Source organism: Muscardinus avellanarius (assembly GCF_963383645.1).
Source record: "Muscardinus avellanarius genome assembly, chromosome: 10".
In the NCBI taxonomy this organism is placed as follows: domain Eukaryota; kingdom Metazoa; phylum Chordata; class Mammalia; order Rodentia; family Gliridae; genus Muscardinus; species Muscardinus avellanarius.
This window is the reverse complement of record NC_137796.1, coordinates 110914608-110938355: the sequence shown is the minus strand read 5'-3', so window position 1 is coordinate 110938355 and position 23748 is coordinate 110914608. Positions and strand designations below refer to the sequence as shown.

Here is a 23748-nt window from a genome sequence, read left to right as displayed (position 1 = left end):
TTTCAATTTGGAAATGGGTTCCCACTAGGTTTGTGAGCCTCACCACATTGCCAAGGCTGGCTTTGAACCTGTGATCCTCTTGTCTCAGCCTCCCAAGTACTGGGATTAAAAGCATGCACCACCACGCCTGGCTATGTTATATCTTATAAAAGCAAAAGACGGAGTCCACTGGGACCAGCATTATCTAAAACTGGGACAGGGGCAGGTGCTGCCTTAGCAAGCTTGACACAGGTTTCCTCACACGACCAAGGCTGGGCTGGTGTCTGGCGTCTAAACCCTCAGCGTCTACACTTCTCACCTCGATCTTTCTTCTTGCAGCTGGGCTCAGACCATGAGAGGCACGAACCTGTCGAGCGTCTCTGAGTTCCTCCTCCTGGCCTCTCCAGGCAGCCCCAGCAGCGGCAGCTCCTCGTCCTGCTCTTCCTGACCATGTACCTGGCCACGGTCCTGGGGAACCTGCTCATCATCCTGGCCATCGGCGCAGACGCGCGCCTGCACACCCCCGTGTACCTCCTCCTCGGCAGCCTGTCCTTCGTGGACCTCTGCTTCTCCTCCACCACGGTCCCCAAGATGCTGGCCAACCACCTGCTGGGCAGCAAGGCCATCTCCTTCTCCGGCTGCCTCACGCAGATGTATTTTGTTTTCATGTTTGTGGACATGGACAACTTCCTCCTGGCCGCGATGGCCTACGACCGCTATGTCGCCATCTGCCACCCCTTACAATACACCGTCAAGATGACCCCTCAGCTCTGTGCCCGGCTGTGGGGGGCTCCTGGCTGGTCGCCGGCCTGAATGCTCTGCTGCACACCCTGCTGCTGGCCCGGCTCTCCTTCTGTGCCGACAGCGCCATCCCCCACTTCTTCTGTGACATCACCCCGCTCCCGCAGCTGTCCTGCTCAGACACGCGCCTCAATGACGTGATGGTCCTCACGGAGGGCGCCCTGATCATGACCGCCCCGTTTGTTTGCATCCTGGCTTCCTACGTCCACATCACCCGCGCGGTCCTGAGAGTCCCCTCGCCTCGGGGCAGGTGGAAAGCCTTCTCCACCTGCGGCTCCCACCTGGCGGTGGTTTTCCTCTTCTACGGCACCATCATATCTCTGTATTTCAACCCTTCGTCCTCCCACTCGGCTGAGAGAGACACTGCAGTGGCTGTGATGTACACGGTGGTGACCCCCATGCTGAACCCCTTCATCTACAGCCTGAGGAACAGGGACTTGAAAGGTGCTCTTAGAAAAGTGGTTACCATGAAATTTTAGCTCACTACTAAAAAAACGTTTTTAATTTTTTTTTTTACTGTGTGAAGTTGAGTGTTTGTCTTTTGTAGAAGTATCAAGTTGGGCATGGCGGTGCACGTCAGTGATCCCAGTACTTGGGAGGCTGACACAGGAGGATCACTGGATCAAGGCCAGCCTTGACAACTTAGTGAGACCTCCTGCAACCCTGTGAGACTGTTTCAAAACCAAAAGTTTTAAAAATGACTAAGAGATTGCAAGCATGTGCCACCATGCCCGGCTAGATTATATCTTATAAAATAAAAAGACAGAGTCCACCAGGACCGGCATCATCTAGAACTGGGGAAAGGGGCAGGTGCTGCCTTAGCTCAGATTAAAATGCCCCCAAGTTTAGCCGGGCGCTTGGGAGGCTGAGACAGGAGGGTCGCACAGGTTCGATGCCAGCCTCAGCTACTTAGTGAGGCTCTCAGCAACTCAATGAGACCCTGTTTCCAAATTAAGTACAAAATAGGTCTGGGAGTATAGCCCGGAGGTAATAAAGCCTCTGGGTTCCACCACCAGTACCACACACACAAAATAAATAAACAAATAAAATAAAATGCCCCTAGGTTCAATCTCTAGTACAAAAAAGAAAAGGTGGAGGGAGAGGAGCTGGGCATAGTGGCACATGCCTGTAAGCTCTGGTACTTGGGAGACTGGGACAGGAGTATCACAGGTTTGAGGACAGAGTTAGCAAGTAGTGAGACTCTCAACAACCTAGTGAGACCGTTTCAAAATAAATAAAGAGTGAAATAGGGCTGGGGGTACAGCTTGGAGGTAGAATGCCCCTGGGTTCAATTTCCAGTACCACAAAAAAAACACAATAATAATAAAAACAAAATAGGGCCGGGCATGGTGGCGCACGCTTGTAATCCCAGCATTCGGGAGGCTGAGACCAGAGGATCGTGGTTCCCAGACAGCCTCAGCTAATGCCTGTGGGTTCAATACAAAAATTATTTATTTCTAACTCTAGATAGAAGCTGCATCACCAGTCCTATTTTATTGTGTGTATGTGTGAGTGTGAGTGTGTGTGTGTGTGTGTGTGTGTGTGTGTTTGTGTGTTACTGGGGATGGAACCAGGGGCATTCTACCTCCAAGCTATGCCCCAGTCCAATTTTTTTTTTTATTTTTTGGTGGTACTGGGGGTGGAACCCAGAGGCTTTCTACCTCCAGGCTACACTCCCAGACCTATTTTATACTTTATTTGGAAACAGGGTCTCACTAAGTTGCTGAGAGCCTCACTCAGTAGCTGAGGCTGGCTTCGAACCCGTGCGACCCTCCTGTCTCAGCCTCCCAAGCGCGGGGATTACAAGCGTACGCCACCACACCCAGCCTTATTCTTTATTTTGAAACAGATCCTCATTAAATTGCTGTGGCTGGCCAGGGACCTGTGATCTTCCTGTCTTAGCCTCCCAAGCGGTGGGATTACAGGCGAGTGCCAACATGCATGACAAGTTGGGACAATTCTGATTGGGTATCTTAGTATATTTCATCATCTAGACAGACTGAGGCTGGAGTTGTGATTGCACAGGCGCGCCAGCTCCTACTGGCGAGCATACGCGTTGGTCATTTTTGTGGCTGAGCCAACACTGAGGTCCCGTGCTCAGATGTGACTGCAGAACGGTCTGATTCTGTCTGGCTCTACCCGTCACAGAGCGAGTGGCCTTTTTGGCACGGATGCTCTGTGAATTTGTGATGTTCATCAGGTGAGCTCAGAGCTGTGAGTGCCAGGCCAGCTCCAGAATACTGGGGCGATTCACTCTCTAACAGAGACGCTGAGGAACACACCAGATGGGACCTCAGACTGCTGACGGTACGGAGGGAAGGGCTGAGAGCTCCAAGATGCCCTACTTCTACCACTTGTTTGAGCTAATTAAAAAATCTCTGGCCAGGCCTAGTGGCGAATGCTTGAAATCTCAGTACGTGGGAGGCTGAGACAGGAGAATCACAGGTTCATGGCCAGCCTCACCTACTTAGTAAGGCCCTCCAAATTTTAGTGAGAACCTGTTTCAAAAAAATTAAAAAAAGGGGTTTGGAGACCAGGCATGGTGGCACACGCTTGTAATCCCAGGACTTGGGAGGCTGAGACAGGAGGATCCCAGGTTTGAGACAGTCTGTTAGGAATAATGTACATCAGCACAAGTACGATGATGATTGTTAGAAATAATATGCATTGTGTTTCTTTTCTCTGACATCTTTCCCCTTTGAGTTTTTGCAAGATGCGGGCTGATGCCTGCTTAGTTAGATATGACTGCCTCGGCCAGGGGATTCCACCAGAAGACTATCTGTGTCCCACAGAGCACACCTTATCGGACTAAGCCACACAAGGACAAATGTATATGCACTGCACCGACAGCTGTGGAGTGAGCGTCCCTGAGCGCCACTCTGCCGTCTGTGAGGATGAACGCTGGCTTGGCCAGGGCACTCCCTGGTAGCCGCTGGGCAGTTCCTCCAGACGACGGTCAGATGCTCACAGTCTCCCATCGGTGAGCCAAGGAAGCCTGTGTCACGGTGACTTAGAGCCACCTGACTTAAGAGCACAGCTGCTCTTGGTCAACGACCTCCTGTCGACCACCTGCTCTCCAGCGATTAGTGAGAGTCCCCTGGCTGAGGTCTCCGGTAGGCAGGCATTTGCACTCCCAGTAAACTAAGCAGCCTGCCTGGACTTCATGCTTGGACGAGCTTCTGTTGCCAATTCATCACAACAGTCTCAGAGACTTGGGAGGCCTCTGCAGATTAGGGAAGCTCTGTTTCAAAATAAAGAACAAAAAATCGGGCTGAGAGCCCGGCGTGGTGGCGCACGCTTGTCACCCCAGCATTCGGGAGGCTGAGACAGGAGGATTGCGGTTCGCGGACAGCCCCAGCTACTTAGTGAGGCCCTCTGCAACTCAGTGAGACCCGGTTTCAAAATAAAGAACAAAAAATAGGGCTGAGGATGTAGCTTGGAAGAAAAATGCCCCTGGGTTCCATCCCCAGTACCGAGAAGAAAAAAAAAATCAGGCTAAGGGTGGAGCTGAGAGGTAGAATGCCCTTGGGCTCAATCCACACAGACAGACAGACAGACACACTCCAGTGTCAATCAGCTGTATTCTTTTTTCCCCACTTTCTGTTCCATTTATGCCAGTGCACTCAGATATTTTTACTTAGGTCCTGATTTATATCCCAGATTCTCAACTTTTATTTTTATTTTATTTACTTATTTATTTTTTTGTGGGTCTGGGGATGGAATCCAGAGGCATTCGACCTCTGAGCTACCCCCAGCCCTACATTTTATTCTTTAACAGGGTCTCACTGAGTTGCAAAGGGCCTAAGCAGCTGAGGCTGGCATCAAACTGTGATCCTGTCTCAGCCTCCCAAACGCTGGGATTACAACTAGTTTTTATTCTTTTTTTTTTTTTTGCAGGCCAGGGGATAGAACCCAGAGACATTCGACCTCTGAATGTCTCACTCTGCCCTATTTTTTATTCTTTATTTTGAAACAGGGTCTCAATAAGTTGTGGAGGGCCTAAGTAGCTGAGGCTGGCCAAGAACCCTGTCTCAGCCTCCCAAGTACTGGGATTACAAGCGTGCGCCACCGTGCCCGGCTCCAAACTTGCGAATTCTCTCTTCTACCAATTGGTTGAAGGTTTGGATCTCAATATGCTTCAAAGGCTTACGTGCTGCTCCAGGCTTGGTGGGGCGCGCCTGCAGCTCCAGTGCCTGGGAGACCCACACAGGATGGCTGCAAGTTCAAGGGCAGCCTTAGCAATTTACAGAGACTTTCAGCAACCCAATGAGACCGTTTCAATATAAAAAAGTAGCTGGGTGTGGTGGCACATGTTTTAATCCCAGCTCTTGGGAGGCTGAGACAGGAGGATCACACAGGTTTCATGCCAGCCTCAGCTACTTAGTGAGGCTCTTAGCAACTTAGTGAGACCCTGTCTCCAAATAAAGGATAAGAAAAAATAGGTTTGGGAGTATAGCCTGGAAGTAGAAAAGTCCCTGGGTTCCACCCTCAGTATCACACACACACACACACACACACACACACACACACACAGGGTTGGGATGTATGTATCTCAGAGTAGAACACCCCTGGTTTCAATACCCAGGTCTCCCCAGCCCCCCATGCCTCATGTCTCGATGGTTTGGTCCCTAGCTGGTGGCATTATGGGGAAGTGGTGGCAACTGTAAAAACTGAGTCCTAGTTAGCGGAAGCAGGCCCTGGGGGTGGCCATTGAAGGGCTTTTTGTGCCTGATCTGTCCCTCTGCTTGCTGGCTGTCATGAGGTGATCATCTCTGCGCTCTCTCTCTCTCTCTCTCTCACACACACACACACACACACACACACACACACACACACACACACGGCCATGATGTTCTGCCTTACCACAAGCCCACAGAGATGGATCTACGGTACTATGAACGGAAACCTCTGAAACTGAGCAAAATAAGTATTTCCTCGTGTGTGTGTGTGTGTGTGTGTGTGTGTGTTGGGGGGGAGGGTGCTGGGAATTGAACCCAGGGACATTCTGCCTCCGAGCTACACCCCAGCCCCTCTCTTGCCTTGCCAGCCCTGTCTTGGCAGGCAGCTGAAGTTCTCCTGTTGCTGAGGTTGGCCTTGAAACTAATTCTGTCTCAACTCCCATGTACTGGGATCTCAAGTATGCACCACCATGCCACCTAAATTTCCCTCTTTTAAGTTCATTTTCTCAGGCATTTTGTCACAGCAATTGAAAGCTAACACAGTTCAAAACCACTGAGCCCTTGCAATGAACTTTTTCGTTGTTATTGTACTTTCCAATTTCAGAATTTCTTTTTTTTTTTTTTTTAAGATTTAAAGAAGTTTATTAGAAAGATAGAAATACAGAAAATAGAGCCGGGTGTGGTGGCGCACACTTGTAATCCCTGCGCTTGGGAGGCAGAGACAGGAGGATCGCACAGGTTCGAAGCCAGCCACGCGTGCTGGCTTAGGAGACCGTTTCCAAATAAAAATGTAAAAATAGGTCTGGGAGTGTAGCCCGGAGGTAGAAGGGCTTCCAGGAACCCCAGTACCACCAAAAAAAAAAAAAAAAAAATACAGCCCCATGCCATTTATGGCATGGGGGGGTGACTCTAAATGAATACACCCCAATTCCAGAATTCTGTTTGATTCCTTTCTCGGCTTTTCTCTCTCCTCCTCCTCGGACTCAGCATTGTTGTTACACTTTCATTCACTTTTTTTTGTGGGTCTGGGGATGGAACCCAGGGGCACTTGACCTCCAAGCCTATTTTTATTCTTTATTTTGAAACAGGGTCTCACTAAATTGCCAAGGGCCTGAGTAGCTGAGGCTGTCTGCGAACTGCGATCCTCAGGTTTCAGTCTCCTGAATGCTGGGATTACAAGCATGCGCCACCACGCCTGGCTCATTTACTTTTTGTATATGTGGTACTAGGGATTGAACCCAGGGGCGTTCCATCTCTGAGCTACACTCCCAGCCATTTTAATTTTTATGTTGGGGATCTCTTATTTTTAAGACAGCTATCACTAAGTTGTGGAAAACCTAAGTTGCTGAGGCTAGCCACGAGCCTGCAATTCCCGTCTCAGCCTCCCAAGTACTGGTCGTACAAGTGTGAGCCATCATACCCGACTGTTATGATTTTTAAAGACAGTGTGTGTTAGCAGGGACTGAACCCAGAGGCATTCTACCTTTGAGCTACACCCCAGTCCAAATTTATTATTTGGAAACAGGGTCTTGCTAGGTTGATTAGTCTCAGTACTTGCTGAGGCTGTCTTCAAACCTGCAATCCTCCTTGTCTCAGCCGCCCAAAGCACAGGGATTACAAGAGTGTGCCACTATGCCCAGTTCCTATAAATGACGTTTATCCTTGTTGACAGAAAAATAAATGGCAGATAAAGGAATAATGATTGAACTCAGGACCATTCTATCTCTCAGCTATACCCCCAGCTCTACTTTTTTTTTCAGTACTGAAGATTGAACCCAGGGGCATTCTATCTCTGAGCCACACCCCCAGCTCTACTTTATTTTTCATTTTCAAATAGGGTGTAAGTTGTCTAGACTGTCTTCAAATTTGTGATCCTGCCGGGCGTGGTGGTGCACACTTGTAATCCCAGCATTCTGGAGGCTGAGACAGGAGGATCGCGGTTTGCAGACAGCCTCAGCTACTACTTAGTGAGGCCCCTTGAAACTCAGTGAGATCCTGTTTCCAAATAAAGAATAAAACATAGGGCTGGGGGTGTAGCTTGGAAGTCGATGCCCCTGGGTCCTATCCCCAGTACTGCAAAAAAAAAAAAAAAAACCAAAAATAAAAAAACAAAAAATCTTGTGGACCTCCTGCCCCCAAGTACCAGGAATACAGGCATGCCCTAACACACTTGGCTACTTTTACTTTGGAACAGGGTCTGGCTAAGTCTCATAACAAGGTATTAGAATTTCAGGTGTGCCTCACCTCACCCTTCTTGTTCCTTGAAAATCTTGTTTTTTGCAACAGAGTATTGAACCCAGGGGCATTCTACCTCCAAGCTACACCCCCAGTCTTATTTTTTTTCTTTTTATTTTGAAACAGGGTCTAAGTTGTAGAGAACCTTACTAAGTAGCTGAGGATGGCTTCAAACCTGTGATCCTCCTGTCTCAGACTCCCAAGTACCGAGATTACAAGCGTGCGCCACCTTGCGTGGCTGTCCTTTCAGATTTTCAACGCTTGCCAATCTTGTTACTACACTGCAATACTGCTTATGTTTTGTGGTCACTTTTTTCACGTAACCGGTGACAGGCTCCTTACTAGATTTACTAGTCCCACAGCTTTCCAGGGGCTCTGGCAAAGGGGGCGGCTCCCTTTTCCTGTCACTGCCTGGGGACAGGGGACCCTGTGCTGCCCTGAGAGCCGGAGCAGCACCCCCACCCACACTGGAGAAAACATGTGCTGGGGCCTGGCCCTGCCAAGCAGGGTCTTCTCTCCTGGAAAGCCCTTTTGCCCTGGCCATTGCTCGGAGCCACTCTGCCATTTCTGGATTTATGTGTGGAATCCTCGCAGAAAACAATGGAGCTGCTGCCCTGGAAACAAATGCCGTCCGTCCAGCGCAAGCCAGGCTCCCAAAGAACACTGTGGGCAGCCAGTTTTGTCCCTGGTTTCAAAAGACGCTGATGGCTTGTATCATAAGGTCATTAAAGGATAGTTGGTAGTTTTAATTGTTGTGGATTAAGATTCAAAGCTGAACTGAATCATAAAATTTACTTTCTTCAGAATACTTTGTATTCAGGCTGGGGGTGTAGCTACAAGTAGAATTCCCCTAGGTTCAATCCCCAGTATTACAGAGAAAAACAAAAAACCAAAAACAAAAAAAGAGCCCCTGGGAAATTTATTTTTATTTATTATTATTATTGTTATTTTTTGGTGGTACTGGGGTTCCTGAAGCCCTTCTACCTTCGGGCTGGCTTTGAACCTGCGCGATCCTCCCGTCTCCGCCTCCCAAGCGCGGGGATTACAAGCGTGCGCCACCACGCCCGGCCCCCTGGGAAATTTAAATCATGCAAACTGACCAAAAAAATCCCTTAATTGCACCATAGAGTTGGTTCCGTAAGAGCATCACTGGCTTTGCCTCTAGACAGAGAGAACCAAAGGGTCTGGGCATCAGTAGGCCAAGACCTCAGACATCCTCTGCAATGAAGACATGTGAAGAATCCTCTTTGGGGACAACGTGCTAACCACTAGAGGCGTCATCTAACTACTGTGCCTTGTGAGGTAGTGACCACTCCACTGCCAAAGATCTGATGGTCTGATGGCTGTGTAGCGAGAATTAAGCATGTATGTTTGACAAGCCACGGATACAGGCATCCAACTTTTTCCTGCCTCCAGGGTCTACCATTTTTCTTCAGGTTCCTGGGTTTCATTCCTAGCAGGAGAGATCTTGGGTCGTCACAGGGACAAGATCCTGAAGCCGGGTGTGGTGGCCCACACTTGTACTTGGGAAGCTTAGGAGGATGGCAGGTTCATGGCCAGCCTCAGCTACTTAGTGAGGCCCTCCACACTGTTTCAAAATAAAGAATAAAGAATAAGGGCTGGGGGTGTCGTTCAGAGGCGGAATGCCAATGATACTGAAAAAAAAAATCCTGAAGCACCTTCCTAGATAGCCAGACCTGAGCGATCCAAAGGTCTCTTGGCAATGAAGGCACGAGACAGCTGTGTGAGACATTAACAGCTGGCGAGAATACAGAAAGAACAGATACCTTTAAATTATACCACGAATCAGGTGTGCTGGCGCATGCTTGTAATCCCAGCATTAAAGAAGCTGACCCCAGCTTTGCAGCCAGCCTCCGCCACTTAGTGAGGCCCTCACACAATTTAGTGAAATCCCATTTCAAAATAAAAAATAAAATCGGGCTGACTGCAAATGTCGTTAAAAATTAATTATTTTGTTTATTTATTTATTTTGGTGGTACTGGGGGTGGAACCCAGGGGCTTTCTACCTCTGGGCTATACTCCCAGACCTATTTTATACTTTATTTGGAAACAAGGGTCTCATCAGGTTGCTGAGCCTCACTAAGTAGCTGAGGCTGGCTTTGAACCTATGCAACCCTCCTGTCTCAGCCTCCCAAGCGCGGGGATTACAAGCGTGCGCCACCACGCCTGGCTAAAATTAATTATTTTAGATTAGGTACAAGTGAGAGTACATTTTTGACAATCAAATACTGTACTTTTCCTCCAGAGCAAACAATTCAACACTCAAGCCATATGAGGGTGCTCTGGGAGGGTTACATGAATCGCCATCAGAAACTGTTGGTTTAATCGATCAGGACTTTGGTTCTTTTCGGGGACACAGTTCCAGATACAGACCCTGGCCTTTCCCTTCTCTCAAGTGTGAGTTCCCACGTGAGGGAACAGACCCATCTCAATAGATAAGCAGTGCCCTGCTGACCCGGCAGGTCAGTGGCCCCAGACTCATCATCTTGTCTTTCTTGGGAAAGAGCACTGTGACCTACACATTGTTGTACCAATTCATAAAAGCGCGCTTTAGTCCAGGAGCCCTGGCAGAGCCCTTGATAATGTGTCTCTCCTTGTACATTTTCAGTTGAGGTTTCAGCTAAGCTGGAATCTACCCCGGCTTGGCTCTCAGGTGTCCCTGTGTCCACGGCAGCTTAGGAGACTGCTGAGGCTGAGCCGGGCCGTCCTGACTCACTTTTGCTTCTGGGGCGGACGCGCCGAGTGGGTCTTCTCATGCCGAGTACAGTTTGAGAGCCGACCAAACCTTCGCCCACATTTTCTGCAACTGTAAGGCCGCTCGGCCTCATGGCTCTGAAGATGCAGCACAAATTCCTCATTCCTGGGGAAGGTTTTCCCACACTCTGGGCACTTGAATGTCTTCTCCCGTACATGGATTCCTTCATGGCGACTCCGATGAGAATTCTGACGGAAATTTTTCCCACACTGAGAGCAAGAATAAGGCTTCTCCCCTGTGTGGATTCGCTCGTGTTTGTTGAGGTTCGTTTTATGATTGAAGCTTTTCCCACAGTGGCTACAGTCGTAGGGTTTCTCCCCAGTGTGAGTCCTCTGGTGGGAAATGAGGTAAGAGCTTTCATGAAACTGCTTTCCACACAGCGGACAAGTGTACCATCTCCTCGTTCTCTGGCTCTGGGTCAGTGCGAAGACACTGATGTCCACGTATTTTGAGAGCTCTTCTAGGGGAGTGTCATTTTCAATGGTGACCAAAAGATTTCTCATTTTCCTTTGACATGGAATGGATTTAGTCAGTCTTTTGTCTTGGCAACCTGGAGGTTGCGCAGAGACCGCAGAGCAATCTGCTCCATAACCATCCGGAGATTTCCCCCTGCAACCTTCCTCCTGGAGGTCATCGCCTGCGGGACTACTGTCCCTGACTGTGGAAAGAGAGAATATTACAGCTGCTGAGGACATGACCACACCAGACAGGAAAAAACAAGACAGGTGTGTGTGGTGCTGAGGATCATACCTCCAAGCGACACCCCCACCCCTATTTTATTATTCATTTTTAATCAGAGTTCTGCTAAGTTGCTGAGGCTGACCTTGAACCTGTGACTCTCTTGTTTCTGCCTCCCAAGTACTGGGGTTACAGGAGTGTGCCATGATGCCCAGCTGACCGCTAATCTTTTTTTTTTTTTTTTTTTTGGTCAGTACTGGGGATGGAACCCAGGGGAATTCTACCTCTGAGCTACGTCCCCAGTTCTATCTTTTTTTTTTTTTTTTTTGGTGGTACGAGGCATGGAACCCAGGGGCCTTTTACCTCTGAGCTACACTCCCAGACCTATTTTATTTTTCTTTCTTTCTTTTTTTTTTTTTTTTTTGCAGGTCTGGGGATGGAACCCAGGGGCATTCGACCTCCGAGCTACACCCCCTGTCTTATTTTTTATTCTTTATTTTGAAACCAGGTCTCACTGAGTTGCAGAGGTCTCACTAAGTAGCTGAGGCTGTCCACGAACTGCAATCCTCTGGTCTCAGCCTCCCGAATGCTGAGATTACAAGCGTGCGCCACCACGCCCGGCTATATTTTATATTTTATTTGGAATCAGGGTCTTACTAAGTTGCTGAGAGTCTCACTAAATAGCTGAGGCTGGCTTCGAACCTGTGTAATCTTCCTGTCTCACCCTCCCAAGTGCTGGGATTACAAGTGTGCACCACCACTGTTTCCTGTGATCCTCCCATCTCAGCCTCTCAAGTACTAGGATTACAAAGTATGCACCACCACGCCTGCCTTCGTGTGTGTGTGTGTGTGTGTGTGTGTGTGTATAACTGGGTATGGAACCCAGCGGACTTCTACCTCTGGGCTACATTCTCAGACCTATTTTATTTATTTCTTTTTATTTCTTTATTTTGTATTATTTTGAAACAGGGTCTCACTAAGTTACGGAGGGCCTCATTAAGTAGCTGAGGCTGTCCGCGAACCATGATCCTCATGTCTCAGACTCCCTATTTTATTTTTTATTTTGAAACAGGGTCTCACTAAATTGCTGAGGCTGGCTTGGAACCTGTGATCCTCCTGTCTCAGCCTCCCAAGTACTGGGATTACTTATGTGTGCCAGCACATACAATTTCTATCTCTTCTATTCCTTTTTTTTTTTTTTTTTTGGTACTGGGGATGGAACCGAGAGGCATTCTACCTTCAAGATACACCCCCAGCCCTATTTATTTATTTATTTGTTTATTTATTTACTTATCTGGTATGGGGGATGGAACCGAGAGGCATTCTACCTTCAAGCCACACCCCCAGCCTTTTTTTTTTTTCAGCACTAGGGTTGGAACCCAGGGGCATTCTACCTTTGAGCTATACTCCAGCCCTATTTTTTATTCTTCAATTTGAAACAGGGTCTTACTGAATTGCAAAGAGCCTCACTAAATAGCTGAAGTTTTCTCAAACCGTGATCCTCCTGTCTTAGTCTCTCAAATGCTGGGATTACAAGCATGTGCAACCACACCTGGCTTTTTTTTATTTTTTAAATGGTGTAAGTTGCAGAAGGCCTTATGAAGTAGCTGAGGCTGTCTGTGAACCTGGATTCTCCTGTCTCAGCCTCCCAAGCACTAAGACTACAGGCCTGTGCCACCACACCCAGCCCCTTTTATTCTTTTTTGCAGTACTGGGAATGGAACCAAGGAGCATTCTATCTCCTAGCTATACCCATAGCCCAATTTTTTATTCTTTATTTTGAGACAGGGTCTCACTGAGTTGCAAAGGCCTCACTAAATAGCTGAGGCTGTCCACGGACTGCGATCACCTGTCTCAGCTTCCCAAATGCTGGAATTACAAGTGTGCACCACCATATCCGGCTCCTTTTATTCTTACCAGTATAGTGACTATTAATTTTATATTCCTAGACAAAAATCTAATTTGGTCATGGCAATTTTTATCAGGTTTTGATATTTTTGTTATACTAATTTTGTAAGAGGAACTCAGAAGTTTTCTTTCTTTCCTTTTTTTTTTTTTTTTTTTGGTGGTACTGCAGTTCCTGGAAACCCTTTTATTTGGAAACAGGGTCTCTTAAGCCAGCGAGGCTGGCTTCGAACCTCCGCGATCCTGTCTCCGCCTCCCAAGCGCAGGGATTACAAGCGTGCGCCACCACGCCTGGCCAGAAGTTTTCATTTTTTATATTCAAAGTTTTCATAAAACTATGAAATTGTGTAAATTTTAGTTTTACAGAGTACCTATCTACGAGCTAAAGCTCCAGTGCTCCCCCCCCACCCCCCGTACTGGGGACGGAACCTAGGGGCATTTTACCTCCAAGTGACACCCCAGCCTTATTTTTTATTCTTTTAATTTTTTTTTGTGGTGCTGGGGGTGGAACCCAGGGGCTTTTCTACCTCCGGGCTATACTCCCAGACCTATTTTATATTTTATTTGGAGACAGGATCCCACTAAGTTGCCGAGAGCCTAAGTAGCTGAGGCTGCTTCAAACCTATGTGATCCTTCTGTCTCAGCCTCCCAAGTGTGGGGATCACAAGCGTGCGCCACCATGCCTGGCTCTATTCTTTTTTTCTTTTTTTGTTTTGCAGGTCTGGGGATAGAACCCAACAGCATTCGACCTCTGAGCTGAGCTACAACCCTTGCCCTATTTTTATTCTTTTTTTTTTTAATTTTTATTTTTTTGGTGGTACTGGGGGTGGAATCCAGAGGCTTTCTATCCTGGGCTATACTCCCAGACCTTTTTTTTTTAAATTTTTATTTGGAAACAGGGTCTCACTAAGTTGCTGAAAGCCTCACTAAGTAGCTGAGGCTGGCTTCGAACCCGTGCGATCCTCCTGTCTCAGCCTCCCAAGCGCGGGGATTACAAGCGTGCGCCACCACGCCCGGCTTTATTCTTTATTTTGAAACTGGGTCTCACTGAGTTGGAGAGGCCTAAGTAGCTGAGGCAGTCGAGTTGGAGAGGCCTAAGTAGCTGAGGTAGTCTATGAACCGCGATCCTACCCAAATGCTGAGATTACAACCTTGCGCCACCAAGCCCGGCTCTATTCTTTATTTTATGAGTTAATTAACTAATTTATTATTTATTTATTTTTGTGTGCGTCTGGGGATGGAACCAGGGGCATTCGACCTCCGAGCTATACCCCCTGCCCTATTTTTTTTTATTTGAAACCGGGTCCCACTGAGTTACAGAGGGCCTCACCAAGTAGCTGAGGCTGTCCTCAAACCGCGATCCTCCAGTCTCAGCCTCCCAAATACTGGGATTATAAGAATTAGCCACCATGCCCGGCTTCTATTCTTTATTTTTGAAACAGGGTCTCACAGAGTTACAAGAGCCTCACTAAGTAGCTGAGGCTGCCTGAAAACCGTGATCCTCCTGTCTCAGCCTCCCAAATGCTGAGATTACAAGCATGCTCCACCACGCCCAGTTACTCCAGCCCTATTTTTATTCTTTTGTTTTGAAACAAGGTCTCACCAAGCTGCAGAGGGCCTCATTTAAGTAGCTGAGGCTTGCTGCGAAATCATGGTCATCCTGTCTCAGTCTCCCAAGTGCTGGGTTTACAATGTGTGCCACCACACCCGGCTTTACAGGGCTTCCTGTTAAACTGTCTGAGGTTGTTACTTTTTCTTGAGTGGAGAGTAAATCTTATTTCTTTTTTTGGTACTGGGGATTGAACCTAAGGGGATTCTACTCCTGAGCCCTTTACTTATTCTTTATTTTGAAATAGGGCCTAAGTAGCTGAGGCTGGATGTCAATTTACAATCCTCCTGTTTTAGCCTCCCCAAGTACTGGAATTACAAGCATACACCACCATGCCTGGCTACCCCTTTGTTTTGATTGTACCTAGAGGCATCCTACTTCTGAGCGACACTACCAGTTCTCTTTTTAAATTTTTATTTAGAAAGAGGGTCATATTAGTTCGATGAGAGTCTATTTGTTGAGACTGTCCTCAAAATTGCAATCCTCTTATCTCAGGCTCCCAAGTTTACAGGTGAGCCACTCTTCCAACTATAACCTATTAATTTCTAATTTTATAATATTTTCTTTATTTTTTGTGGTACTGAAGATGGAACCCAGGCTTTCCATCTCTGGGCTATATTCCCAGACCTTTTGTGTGTGTGTGTGTGTGTGTGTGTGGTACTGGGGGTAGAACCCAGGGGCTTTTCTACCTCCAGGCTATACTCCCAGACCTATTTTTATTTTATACTTCATTTGGAAACAGGGTCTCACTAAGTTGCTGAGAGCCTCACTAAGTGGCTGAGGCTGGCTTTGAACCTGTGTGATCCTCCTGTCTCAGCCTCACAAGCTCTAGGATTACAAGCATGTGCCACCACACCTGCCTACCCCCAAGACCTATTTTATATTTTATTTTAAAACAGGGTTTCACTGACTTGCTGAGACTCATAGCCTGCTGAGGCTGTTCGCGAACTGCAATCCTCCTGTCTCAGCGTCCTGAATGCTGTGATTACAAGAGTGAGCCACCACGCCCGGCAAAGAATTTTTGTTTTGATTCATCCTATTTTTCTAACTTTGAATCGAAGGCTTAATTATTCTTTTTTCCTACCTAATACACTTTTTTTATAGCCATGAATTTTCTTTTGAGCAAACCATAGATTCTGATACCCACAGACTGATAAGGATAGCAGATTCAGAGTGTTTTTAGAAAAATTATGCAATTCCAATTTGTCTATCCTTTTTTTTGTGTGTGGTACTGGGGGTGGAACCCAGGGGCTTTTCTACCTCTGGGCTATACCCCCAGACCTATTTTATACTTTATATGGAAATAGGGTCTCACTAATTTGCTGAGAGCCTCACTCAGTAGCTGAGGCTGGCCATGAACCCAGATCCTCTTGTTTCAGCCTCTCAAGTACTGGGATTACAAGCGTGCGCCACCACGCCCGGCTTTGCCACAGCTTATTAACTCATATATTTCTCATAATACTATTGTGGAGTATAGGAACTGTTATGGCTTTACGGATGTGATAAAACTGAGGCAGGAAGAGGTTAAAAATTTGCCAAAGAGCTGGGCATGGTGGTGTACGCCTGCATTCCCAGTACTTGAGAGGCCGAGACAAGTGGATTCCAGGTTTGAGGCCAGCCTCGGCTATTTAGCTAGGGCTTGAGCAACTTAGTGAGACCTTGTTTCAAGAAAAAAGAATAGGGCTGGGAATGTAGCTCAGAGGTAGAATGCCCTGTGTTTAACCCCCCGCAAATAAACTGTCTGCCACTGGTCACACAACCATGGGAAGGGAGGAGGGGACTGAGTGTCAGTTTGCAGAACTAGCCAGAGCCGTGCTGCGTCCTGCCGTGGAGCCCCAGGCTACCTGGTTGTGCATGGGCTTTCTCTATTTGTCCTTGATTCCCCAGTGCTACACATAAGCTGATATGGCACAGCCTCACTGTGATCTGCTTCGGCATGCTTCAGCTTTTCTCCAGAAATGTGCTGCTACCCTAGAACTGGAACAGAGGCCCCTCCGGAGGGCTTCATACGTGTAACTTTGCCTGCAAGGCTGTCTGCTTCTGAGGCGGTAGTTAAGTGGAGCGTAGGTTTGACGGCACAAATCCATTCTGACTAGAACTATTAGCTGTTACATGGTGTAGTCAGAGTTGGTGGTGCATAGTGGGCTGACTTAACTTCAGACAGGACAGAAATACTCTGAAACAGCTGCTCTGAGTAGCCCTGAAATACTTTTTATTTTGGTGGTACTGGGGATTGCCTTTGAGCTACATCCTCAGCCCTATTATTCTATCTGTCTATCCATCCTATAGATTATGCCTGGGGACATTCTACCTTCACGCTACACTCCCAGCCCTTTTAATTATTTTGTTTATTGTTTTTTTGGTGGTACTGGGGTGGAACCCAGAGGCTTTCTACCTCCGGGCTATACTCCCAGACCTACTTTCTATTTTATTTGGAAACAGGGTCTAAGTTGCTGAGAGCCTAAGTAGCTGAGGCTGGCTTTGAACCTGTGTGATCCTCCTGTCTCAGCCTCCCAAGTGTGGGGATTACAAGCGTGCGCCACCACGCCCGGCCCGTTTAATTATTTTGTCTTGAAGCAAAGGTGCACTCACTAGGCTGTTGACGTTCTCACTATGTTGCAGAGGATTTCCTAGCACCTGTGATCCTCCTGTCTCAGCCTCCCAAGCACTGGGAGTACAGACATATACCACCATGCCTGGCTCTATTTTTTACTTTGAAACAAGGTCTCACTAAGTTGCAGAGAGCCACACTAAATTGCTGAAGCTGGCCACAAATCTTCAATCCTCCTGTCTTAGCCTCCCAAGTATGGAGATTATAGGCATGTGCCACCATGCCTGGCTTGAAAGATTTTCTTTATTTAGAGGAAAGCATTAAGAGATATGTATTACACTGGGTTTATCAGAGTTGGCAAAGTTGGCATTTATTTTGGGTGAATGGTTGATGGTTTGGTTGCCAACTCCAGAAGTGCTTTGGCCTTGTACCTTGAGGCTCCAGACGCAACCTCACCTTTCACTCTTCCCTCCTTCCACCTGCACCATGAAACTCATGGTTCAAGCTTAGAGTCATTCACCACATTTCATAAACGCTTCTTGTTTTTTCCCCTCAGCCAGGTTTGGGTTGATATTCAGCAAGTTACAGATACACAGTGATACATTCCTGCCTTCCATCACCCCAACCATGGGTCATGTCATCACTTAAAGCAATATATGATGTGGGGCTTGTTTATATATGAAGAGCTGTCACAAGGCCGAGTCAGTATGTGGGCCTGGGAGCAGAATTTGGAAGAAGATGGATTTGATTTTTTTTTTGTGTGTGTATGTGTTTCTGAGGATGGAACCCAGGGGCATTCGACCTCTGAGCTACACCCCTGCCCTATTTTTTATTCTTTATTTTGAAACCAGGTCTCACTGAGTTGCAAAGGGCCTCACTAAGTAGCTGAGGCTGTCTGTGAACCACGATCCTCCTGTTTCAGCCTCCTGAGTGCTGGGATTACAAGCACATGTCACCATGTCTGGCTTTGAATTTGATTTTAGGTAAGTTGAAATCCATGACAGGAAAGAAAATGAGATTGTCCTCTCAAGTTTTTCGAACTGGAACACAAAAGTAAAGATGTAGAGATGTGGAGTCATTGGCACGTACGTAATAGTTGAGTACCATTTAATCATTTTGAAAAGGGACAAGTAGGGCGTGGTGGGCACGCTTGCAATCCCCGCGCTCGGGAGGCTGAGACAGGAGGATCGCACAGGTTCAAAGCCAGCCTCAGATACTTAGTGAGGCTCTCAGCAACTTAGTGAGACCCTGTTTCCAAATAAAATATAAAATAGGGCTGGGAGTATAGCCCGGAGGTAGAAAGCCCCTGTGTTCCACCCCCAGTACCACAAAAAAGAAAAGGGACAAGTATAAGGCTTTGAACCTCATGAGGAGTCAAAAGAGAGTCTTTAACATAAGAGAACAGAGAGCCTGACATGGTGGTATACATGTGCAATCCCAGTACTTGGCCTGAGACAGGAGAATAGCAGGTTCAAATCTCCTTAGTGAGACTCTCATCAACCTAACAAGACCATGTTTCAAAACAAATTAGCTGGGCATGGCAGCTCACATTTGTAATTCCAGTACTTGGGAGGCTGGCTGAGACAAGGGATGGCAGGTTTGCAGCCAGCCTCTGCTACTTAGTGAGGCCTCTGCAATTTAGTGAGACCCTATTTCAAAACTAAGAATAAAAAATAGGGCCGGGCGTGGTGGCGCAGACTCGTAATCCAGCATTCAAGAGGCAGAGGATTGTGGTTCAAGGACAGCCTCAGCTACTTAGGTCCTTCGCAACTCAATGAGACCCTATTTTAAAAAATAAAATACTGGCCGGGCGTGGTGGTGCACGCTTGTAACCTTTGCGCTTGAGAGACTTAGACAGGAGGATCGCGCAGGTTCGAAGCCAGCCTCAGCTACTTAAGTAGTGAGGCTCTCAGGAACTTAGTGAGACCCTGTTTCCAAATAAAATGTAAAATGAGTCTGGGAGTATAGCCTGGAGGTAGAAAGCCTCTGGGTTCCACCCCTAGTACCACATAAAATAAAATAAAATAAAATACTGGCCAGGTATGGTGGCACATGCTTGTAATTCCTGACCTTGGGAGGCTGAGACAGGAGGATCACACAGTTTTGACACCAACCTCAGCTACTGAGTGAGGCTCTCAGCAACTTAGTGAGACCCTGTTTCCAAATAAAGTATAAAATAGGTCTGGGAGTATAGCCTGGAGATAGAAAAGCTCCTGGATTCTACTCCCAGTAAAACACACACACACACACACACACACACACACACACACACACACACACAGTAGTGCACGCTTGTAAATCTCAGCATTCAGGAGGCTGAGACTGGAGGATCATGGTTTGCGGACAGCCTGAGCTACTCAGTGAGACCCTCTGTAACTTAGTGAGACCCTGTTTCAAAATAAAGATAAAAATAGAAGCCAGGTGTGGTGGTGCACGCTTGTAATCCCAGCATTCGGGAGGGTGAGACCAGAGGATCGGAGTTCGCGGACAGCCTCAGCTACTTAGTGAGGCCCTCTGCAACTCAGTGAGACCTGGTTTCAAAATAAAGAATAAAAAATAGGGCAGGGGTATAGCTCGGAGGTCGAATGCCCCTGGGTTCCATCCCCAGACACACACATACACACACACAAAAAAATAGAGCAAGGGGTGTAGCTCAGGTCGAATGCCCTGGGTTCCTTCTGCAGACCCATAAATAAATAAATAAATAAATAAATAAATAAATAAATAAACCAACCAACCAACCAACCAACCAACCAAACTAACTAACTAAAAAATAGGACTTGCGGTATAGCTCAGATGTGCAAAGTCCGTGGGTTTTTTCCTCGATACTGCAAAATGATTAAGTAAAAATAGGGCTGGGGGTGTACCTCAGATGTAAAATAACCCTGGGTTCAAATCCCAGTTCCACAAACAAAAATTAAAAAGGGCTGGAGTGTAGCTAAGAGGCAGAATGCCCCTGGGCTCAATCCCCAGTACCACAGGGGGAGGGGGGAAACCGAGACAGAGAATATGTGTCTCAGTGTAAGTGAACCATGTCTAAGTAAGCCAGGCTAGGTGATGCACCCTTATAATCCCAGTACTTGGGAGGCTGAGACAGGAAAATCACAGGTTTCTAGCCAGCCTCAGCTACTCAGTGAGGCCATGTGCAATTTAGCGAGAGTCTGTTTCCAAATAAAAATAAAAATAGGGCTGGGGGTGTAGCTCGAAGGCAGAATGCTCCTGAGTTCCATTCCCAGGACTACGCACAAAAAAATGATAATGATAATGCCAAGTAAAATGGTAGAACACTTAAATTCTCAGTAGGGTATTTTTATTGTTTTTTTTTTTTTTTTTTGGCAGTACTGAGGATGGAACCCAGGGGCGTTCTATCTTTGAGCTACACATCCAGCCCTATTTTTTTATTCTTTATTTTGAAACAGGGTCTCACTGTGTTGCAAAGGGCCTTACTAAGTATCTGAGGCTGGCCATGAACCACAATCCTCCTGTCTTAACCTCCCAAATGGCAGCACCAGGCCCAGCTAGACTGTTTCTTTACATATATATGTGCTGGGCATGGTGACACACGCTTGTAATCCCACCATTGGGGAGCCTGAGACGGGAGGACCGCAGTTCACAGACAGCCTCAGCTACTTAGTGAGGCCCTTTGCAACACAGTGAGACCCTGTTTCAAAATAAAGAATAAAAAATAGGGCTGAGGGTGTAGCACGGAGGTAGAATGCCCCTGGTTCCATCCCTAGTAACACACACACACACACACACACACACACACACACACACACACGAAACAGTCTAAAGCAAGGAGTGGTGGCACATGCTTGTAATCTCAGCATTTGGGAGGCTGAGAAAGAAGGATCATGGTTTGTGGACAGCCTCAGCTACTTAGTGAGGCTCTTTCAACTCAGTGAGACCCTGTTTCAAAAGAAAGAACAAGCCAGGTATGGTGGTGCAAGATTGTAATCCCAGCATTTGGAAGACTAAGACTAGAGAATCGCGGTTCGCAGTCTCAGCTACTTAGTGAGGACCTCCACAACTTAGTGAATCCGTTTCAAAATAAAGAATACAAAATAGGATGCCAGGCGTGGTGGCGCACGCTTGTAATCCCTGCGCTTGGGAGGCGGAGACAGGAGGATCATGCTGTTCCATCCCCAGACCCGCAAAAAAAATTAAAAAATAAAAATAGATAAATAAATAATATAAAAAATAGGGCCAGGGGTAGCTTGGAGGTAGAATGCCCCTGGGTTCCATCCCCAGTACTGCCAAAAAAAAAAAAAAAGAAAGAAAGAAAGAAAGAAAGGAAGGAAGGAAGGAAGGAAGGAAGGAAGAAAGAAAGAGTTCTGCTAGTCTAGTGTGGTGGTGGTCTATGATTATAACCCCGGGACTTGGGAGGTAAGACAGGAAGACTGAAGGCTCAAGGCTAGCCTCAGCAACTCAGCAAGGTCCTCAACAACTTAGCGGGACCCTATTTCAAAACAAAAGATAAAAAGGTCTTGGGGGTATAGTTAAGGTAGAATCTCTAGATTCATTCCCCAGTAAAAATAAAATGAATAAATAAATAAGTGAAAGAAATGAAAGTCTGTCCACATCCTCCGTTTGTTTTCAGGTCTTGCTTACCAAATGCAGCTCCTCTTCCCTCACTGCTTCCAGCATGGGGAAAGCGGCCACCCACCGCTGGCTAGGACTCTCTGGGGATTCTTTGCCACGTGTGAGAAAACTAAAATGCACGCACCTGTGCTTGAGCAGGCAGGACTAATGCCTCAAAAATTTCAGAAATGGACACATTTCTTTTGCTATAACATACAACCTGGACACACAAAGGGCTTGAATTATTACCTAGTAACATCATCTCCCCAACATCACTATTATCTTCCTTCTCTGAGGGTGGTTGTTGAGCAGGATCCATGCTCACACATTCTTCTTGGGAGTGAAACACATTCAAATCCTCAAAGACCACCAGCTCCTGAAAGAACAAGAGGCCCCTTCTTAGTAACTGAGCTTCCTCCACAGCCCTGCTGGTAAGAAAGACTCTGACACAAAGATCAGGGGAAGGTGATGAAGGGGATCTATAAACCCTGAGCAGCACAGACAGGACAGCCAGACTGAGAGGAGCCCACAGAAAGCAGAAGAGAAACGTCCCAAGAGTCTGACTCCCAAGAGTCTGCAAGAGCAGAGGCGGATGCACTGAGTGAGTAGAAAAACCAAACCCACCTCAGAGGCAGCTTTAAAACACACAGCCACTGTCTCCTGTTTCTGCTGTACTCCTTTGGGCAGAAGTTTCACTAAGGGACGAGGATGCCCTGGAGAAAAAGGAAGCCATAGTTAGTGAAGAACTCAGTGACTAACACAGACACTTGGCCTGCAACGTCAGGCCAAGCTGTCCTTGTTCCTTTAGCAGGCCATCCACAGCTTCTTCTGTTTCATGTAGCCCCAACCGAGCTCAAGCCATAAACTCCAGAGCACTGAACCTATATGGAGTCTCATTATGCAGAGAATTCCTCTAAGCACCTTTCAAAATTTCTAAGAGTCACTATAGAGGAGCTTGGGGGAAGGCAACAAACTAAAGGCATAAACAGAATTCAACTTGAAAATTCATCTGATCTCTTTATTCTTTTTTTTTTGGTGGTACTGGGGGTATAACTCAGAGGCTTTCTACCTTCGGCCTATACTCCCAGACCTATTTTATATTTTCTTTTGAAACAGGGTCTCACTAAGTTGCTGAGAACCTTACTAAGTAGCTGAGGCTGGCTTCGAACCTGTGCGATCCTCCTGTTTCAGCCTCCCAAGCGCAGGGATTACAAGCATGCGCCACCACGCCCGGCTCTCTTTATTCTTAAAAAGATATTTCCAGTCGCGTGCAAGCTTGTAATCCCAGTATTTGGGAGGCTAAGACAGGAGGATCACAGATTCAAGGCCAGCCTCAGCAAGTAGTGGGACTCTCATCAACCTAGAGAGATTTTGTTTCAAAATAAACAGAATAAAATAAGAGCTGGGGGTATAGTTTGGAGATAGAATGACCATAGGTTTCATGCCCAGTAACACACACACACACACACACAATGTTTGGATAAAACTGACAACACAAAAAGATACACACACTGCATATTCTGTGGCTTTACACACACCTCGCTCCAGCTTGAAAAGAAAGCAATACCTCAACATATTAAAACTGACTTCTAATACCCACCATCCTAAATTGAATTCAAGACTAACATGGAACCTTAGCTCAGCCCCCAGTGCCACCCCCTTCTCTGCTAAGTGAAATAAACATACGCTTCTCACCTCGCTTCTCACCTCTGTTCGGAAGGCTTGAACTCACATCCTTCATAATAACCAGGGTGTCCTTCACTTTCTGACTGGGCTGGACCAGGGCTGGCTTGGGCAAGAAGGTAAGGAAGTGCTCCAGAACCAGCTGGTGGATGGTCTTGGGCCCACTAGCGGCATCTCGAAGGAGGTCTTGGCCCAGCTTGGAGTCTGGAGGAACTCTCAGTATAAAGGACTGCTTTGGTTTTGGGGATATAGGAACCACTTTTGCAGTCAT

At 47.0% G+C, this 23748-nt stretch overlaps 2 protein-coding genes across 2 annotated transcripts; one reads left to right on the top strand and one right to left on the bottom strand.

The window, feature by feature from the left end:
- Positions 1 to 331: 331 nt before the first annotated feature.
- Positions 332 to 1259, top strand: LOC308268206 (olfactory receptor 1f45-like; the record flags this gene model as incomplete). The annotated part of the gene is given in 3 exon segments (XM_080703310.1): positions 332 to 371; positions 374 to 754; positions 757 to 1259. Coding segments are annotated over 3 exon segments (924 nt in total).
- Positions 1260 to 2915: 1656 nt separating this feature from the next.
- ZNF200 (zinc finger protein 200) lies at positions 2916 to 23748 on the bottom strand (the record flags this gene model as incomplete). The annotated part of the gene is made up of 6 exons (XM_080703979.1): positions 2916 to 3049; positions 4931 to 4995; positions 10432 to 11128; positions 22044 to 22170; positions 22419 to 22507; positions 23502 to 23748. 6 exons carry the CDS (start codon positions 23746 to 23748, stop codon positions 2916 to 2918), a joined length of 1359 nt encoding a protein of 452 aa, XP_080560105.1.